The sequence below is a fragment of the Oryzias melastigma genome, linkage group LG12 (assembly GCF_002922805.2).
Source record: "Oryzias melastigma strain HK-1 linkage group LG12, ASM292280v2, whole genome shotgun sequence".
NCBI lineage: Eukaryota > Metazoa > Chordata > Actinopteri > Beloniformes > Adrianichthyidae > Oryzias > Oryzias melastigma.
This window is the reverse complement of record NC_050523.1, coordinates 2,754,266-2,760,265: the sequence shown is the minus strand read 5'-3', so window position 1 is coordinate 2,760,265 and position 6,000 is coordinate 2,754,266. Positions and strand designations below refer to the sequence as shown.

General features: G+C 38.9%; 1 protein-coding gene across 2 annotated transcripts in view; it reads right to left on the bottom strand.

The window, feature by feature from the left end:
- Nucleotides 1-470: 470 nt before the first annotated feature.
- The window catches only part of adamts6 (ADAM metallopeptidase with thrombospondin type 1 motif, 6), an 89,773-nt gene continuing 84,243 nt past the window's right edge, over nucleotides 471-6,000 (bottom strand). For both annotated transcript variants that reach the window (XM_024298598.2, XM_036214623.1), the window contains 2 exons: nucleotides 3,208-3,364; nucleotides 471-1,735 (listed from right to left, as the gene is read on the bottom strand). In XM_024298598.2, coding sequence (XP_024154366.1) covers nucleotides 1,626-1,735; nucleotides 3,208-3,364 — 267 coding nt within the window. In that variant the 3' untranslated portion in view covers nucleotides 471-1,625. The remainder of the gene's footprint in view (nucleotides 1,736-3,207; nucleotides 3,365-6,000) is intronic.

Below are 6,000 nucleotides of genomic sequence, written 5' to 3'. Positions count from 1 at the left end.
TGTGCACCTGCACCAAACTGTAACGTGCCAGCCATGTGGAGGTATTTTGATATCCTGGAAGCAGACATCGAACTTTCTGTAATGCTTGTAAAGCAGCAGGGATGTGTGGTGGGGGTAACACGGCATTTATTTAACACTAAAAATCTTTATTAACTATAAAATAGGAGAGGGTGTTATGTCTGTGATTGCATTTGAACAAAAACCCAATATGGTGCAACACTATAAAAATGGATTCCAGGTCTTCAAGACTGAATAAGTAAATTATCTGAATGTGGTGCAGATATCAAATCGAGCAGCATAAACCCAGTTAACCTTTTTTACCCAACAATTACAAATAGTAATTTTGTAAATGCAGCTTTGGTTCCAAATAAAGAAACCATGCCGTGCTGAAATTCTGGACTTGTTTCCTCAAACTAAAAATAATGCTGTGTTTGGAGATGTGACCAAACAACAAACAAGACTAAGTTTGATTTTTTTTTTTTTTTTTTTAAATAGAAAAAGCAAATTTTAAATTCTGCCAAAAGCATCATCTGTTTAGGAATTAGTGCATTAAATGTTAAGCTAATGTTCTGAAAGTTAAACATAAGTTTAGACCATCACCGAAGCTATGGTGTTTAGGAATTATTTTAATTTGGGTAAGAAATGTAATAAATGTGGTGAATCTTGAGGTCCAAAAAGTAGTGAGAAATCATAACTCCAGTCCTCATAAGGAATGGAATGCTATTTGTAAAATTCTCCTTTGCAAGGATTTCTACGTCATGAACCTGAATGGGGATTTCACTAAACATGAAGGCATTTTATGTAACAAGGCACTGTTCAACAATTTGAAATCAGTTTTAACTGGGAGTGAACCAAGGCACCACCATTAGGAAAAAAAAAAAAAAATCAACGATCCTCCTAAAACTGTGTTTTATAATCCTGGATTTACATCATATATAGTATTAATGTATTTTACAGTATACAATAATGTCTGGAATTAGTCACATTACATTCCTTCTCATGCCAGTAGGCTACTTTCTGACAGAAGCAACAAACGGCAATATTTCTGCTCTGGAATCGTACAATAAATATACAGTACACCGATGGGGTTTCTCTGTTGGAGTCGAGGGGTAAACTGGCAACGTATTTACAAGAAAAAGTGCACTGATGCCAAATGTCAGCCTGCCAATAGCACCATCACAGTCTCTCAAAGACAGGAGTCTGACTTGTTCGTCTGCCGATCTCCCTCTTTCGTCATCCTCTGTGAGAGATGTGTCCAGCACTTTGGATTAAAACACGGAGGAAGACTAACATTAACAATTATTATTATAATAAAATAACATCACCAACATATAATTTTCCAAGTTCCACTTCACAGAAGTGAAAATAAAATACAGAAAAAAGAAATGTCTGTGTCAGCGCATTAGGCTGAGCAGTGGTTTGGATTCCACCGTGATGAAGAGCAGGAGAACCAGGTTTGATGACGAGGGAAATCCGTGTTTCTCTTTTTCTTTCCTCCACCAGTCTTTGCTTTAATAGCCTGCATCGTTTTTATTCCTTTCACCAGGGAAGTGCGTCTCCATCGTCTCCTCCCTTTTGTAGCCCTCCACCTATTGCTGTTTTGTCTGGTTCAAGCGCTCCAAGGGTCAATGACCCTGACAAGTCTTGCAGCACATCTGTCTGAAGTATGCTCGACTGCAGAACTTGAACTTTAGAACCAGCGGGCAATAAGCCACTTTGTTGACATCTTTGCATTCTGTGAAAAGGGAGGAGAGGAACATGGTTGAAGAATGAGGAATTTTAAAAACCTTTTTACCTCCTACAGCTTTTACAGTCAAGTCAATGAGCTCAGAGTAAAGTCAGTTAAAGAAAAGCTTAGAAGCATTTTCAAACTGAAAATACAATAATATTCATGGCAGCAAAAATGTGTCTTAGTGTCCGGTTGCTGGTGACAACTCCAGTGTTTAAGTCCCCCCATGACAATTTTTTTATTAAAAAAAAAAGTTCTCAGCTATGTTTTAAAAATGATTATTAACCAAAATCCTGCAACCTAAATGTCTTAAAAAGCCATTTTTCATGTTGATCTGAAGTCTCAGTTTCCAAAATATCCTCTGAGGGGGCGTGGCTTTTAGAGTTGAGTAGCTCCGCCCCTTATTCCCCCATCTGATTATGATAGCTCTGAGTCTCGCTAACGTAAATCTTCACTGCTGCTACATAAAAATGTCCATCAATATGGGTAATGTCCAGCCGTATGGTTCTGATCCGGATGTCAACTGGGACGAGGAAGTGAAGATCTTCATGGACAGAACTTCCTCCAAAATCCTGATTCTTTCTCCTTCCAGTTCACCAAAGAATCTTTTAGCTAATCCCTTGTAGTGAAACACACCCCATACATACACTGAAAATTAAGCACATTTTTGTCATTAGAATATAACTAAAATAGTTTGAAGTTTGCAGAAAATAAACAAAAAAGAGACACTAAAGTTTCATGGAATGTCTTTTAAATTCATGAGATTTTTTTTCAAGAATTAGTTAAAAAAGTTCCCCAAAAACCTATCACTGGATGTTCTAACAAACACAACACATGAAGAGGATTCAACCTGCTACATGAGGGCTGGACCATCTCCCCAGAGCCTCTACAGAATCAAACTCTGCAGCTATACTTGGACACGGACACTAAGACTCAGACGGATCCTGGCCTGGCTCACTCACTGGGCTCCCTGCCATCCCTATGTTACACACACACCCGTGCACTCTCTTAAACTGCTGCTGGATGCTGGACAGGCAGTTCTCAAAATGCCTTATCACGATCAGGAGTGTCTTCCCTTATTAGGCTTTGGGCCCTGCGTGCACGCAGCCAAATGAAACGAGACATTGCCTCACTCCTATTCGTAAAGGAACAATTAGCCTGCAGCTAATCCCATTAGCCAGCCTGTAAACGCTGCTCACGTTTTCCATTCAGACTAATCGAAAGACCCCTCTTTATGCATCTGAATGGCCATCCATCATGTGTAAGAGTATATGGAGGCTTGGGTTGTTTTACATTTGAGCTGAAGCCAACCTCACTGGAAAGATTCATGCAGCTGGCAACGTGTTGAGGTGTGTGTCATTCAGATGTGTTCAGGTCTAATTGGAGCTGTGAAGATGTATATTGATGACACACAAAGATCACAGTAAGTATTTGAAAGCCCTACTGGTCCACTTGAACGATGCATTTGTTCATCCTACCGTCGCCACTGGAGTTGGGTGTGGAGTTGCATTTGCTTTCACATTGCTGCATGGTGGCTGGTCGTTGGGACTCTGGACACTCATTGGATAGCTGTCCAGTGTAGGACAGACAGGTCACAGTCCTCATCTGCTGGCCCAGGCCACAATGTGCTGAACACTGGAACAGAAAGACACCAGAGTAGAACATCTTTATCCAGGACTGTGTGCAGCTAGTGAACGTAAATTAGATAAATAAGAAATCGTCTTTCCTTCACGACCCTGTGCGCTGAAGCCGTTCAAGCACCCAGACACACACTCAGCCACTCTGTTGTAATCCTAACACACTATAATTAATTCAATCAACCAATCAGTGGGACACAAGAAGTCATAGTGACCTTCAGCTCAATGCCTGGTATTCACAAATGTTTTCTTCATTATTATTATCGTCTTTTTTGTATTTTGGAGTTTCTCTGCTGAGAACCTAAATGTACAACATTTTGTAAAGATATTGAAAGATAAATGTAAATACTGGTATTTGTCTGATAGGGAGCCAAGTAAAAACATTTTTTTTTCTTTAAATTTCTGAAAAAGTGATGTCAAATTCTCAATTTTTTCCTCTAGTTAGTGCAACGTTTAATTTAATTATCTGTTTAAGTTTATTTGTTTAAGTTTAATTATCTGGCAACTGCTCATCAAATTATCCAAGTCTTGCACTTTCTCACTCTTAGTTTCAAGTTTAAATTGTATTTGTCACATACATACAACAGTATGCAGTGAAATGTATTGCACGACTGTCCATCAGAGTACAGACCTAAGAGAAGAAAGTATTAAAAAGGATCAAATTTAGGTGACTAAGTATAAAAAGAGATTTGGTCATCATGGTATAGTCTACTATAGCATAAAAAGCAATTACAGTGTCATTGTCACAAATGGTGAAGTGTCCATGTGCTGCAAAGTGTTTAACCCTTGTTCTGTCTTATGGGGTCCAGATGACCCACCCTTATATTGATGTGTGATCCCTCCCATGACAAAGGTGGAGAGGATTTTATGTCTGCCACTGACATCAGTGAAAATGAAAGATCCTTGAAAAAAAAAGCTCAGTGCGCTGTCTTGTGGGGTCCAGATGACCCCACTTTTAATGTAAACAAGCCTAGGAGAGCGGAAGGGTTACAAACATATAAAGGGATGATACTGTGTAGAGATTGCATAGAATAGTGCAGTTTTGATACACCCGCAAGTACTAACTAATCTTAAATGACTCAAGAGAGAAGCTTTGAAATGCTCACCTGTAAAAACACAACAAGTGCTTAGAGATATTTTTGGAAAAGCAAACAAATGTCTTTTTTGTCAGCAACAGTAACATAAATTTGAAGACATGATATTGGAAGGAAATGTTTCATTTAGTGACAGTTCTGAATCACACATTATGTAGTAGTACAATAGTAATGATCATCTATTGAAATTGGACTGTTTGACCAACAGATTCTTATTTTCCAAGTCGTCACATATTGATGTTTGGTTAAGAACCCTTCCACGTCACTTTTTGACGTTTTGGTTGTCCCCCAACTCGTCTTTTTTGACATGCTGGCAGTTTGTAAAATCAGGGGGCTGCAACCCTCAAGACGTGGTACCGACGGTCCAGTACTGGTACCCTAACCTGGCACTGCACGCGGTACTGGACCCGAAACAGGCCCGGACACAAACCTGTACCAGGTTTGGGTACCGGTACGCTCCGCGTCCCAGTACTGAACCGGTTCTGGTTCGTGGCCCGGAAGAGTTTGGGGACCCGTAATTTAATGGGAACAGCCAGTACGTCAAGAAACAACAAGTTTGTGACACCAAAATATCCCTTTCTGACGCGGAGGGGTCCTTAACTGAACGCCAATATGTGACAAATTGGGAGTGAGAACTGACTGAGCTCCACAGAAATGTCCCTCAAATGTGGCGCAGTGGCAATATGGAATTTTGCTGGTGTTGGAGAACTTTAGTAGAGGAACTGAAAATCTGATGGGTATTTTCTGACATAGATGTGATTTAAATACCAATCTGAAACTGTTTATGTAGCACACTTTTTGTTGAGTTTTCTGGAAAAAATATATCTGTATGTTTTCTTTCTTTCTTTTTTTTTTTTTTTACTTAATGTATTTATGAAAGGCACATACCTGTTGTACCAGACATAAAGGTTAGCTGTATGAATTATATTGTTTCCCACAAACAACTAATGTAGCTCAAACTACAAACTAGTACTTCTAATTCTAATAATTTACTGTCAACATCTACAGAAAATTTAGTAAACTCTTCTTGTCCTACGTTTGACCTGGACTGCAGTAATATGTTATTTGTAGAAAAGCATAAATGTTAAGTAAAATCCCAAGTCTTAATTAAACCAAGCTGAATCCAACTGTTAGGCACGCAGTTACTTTTGGCTTGAACTTACTTAGATAACACTATTTACAGATTTATTACAGAATTCAGATGTGCTTTTGCCTTTCCTTTAAAATATAAAAAAATCTGCCAGTTGTAATAAAAATGAAAAGTTGCTTTTCAATTAAACTCTTTCGCAAAAAGAAACAAAGCAATAAAACCCAGCTTTAAGCACCAAACCATAACCAGTATAGATGGATCCTTTTAAACTGATGTTGGAAAAGGAGAAAACACACACCTGTCAGCCATCGCCACGTGTTCAACAATTTTCTCTCACCTTCAAAAATCCTGTCAGATCAAAGAACCTGCATGTCATCTCTTGCTAATTAGTGAGTCTTTATTAGCGCTCACCCTGACAGATGGGATACATCAATAGTGTGACTTAAGTGT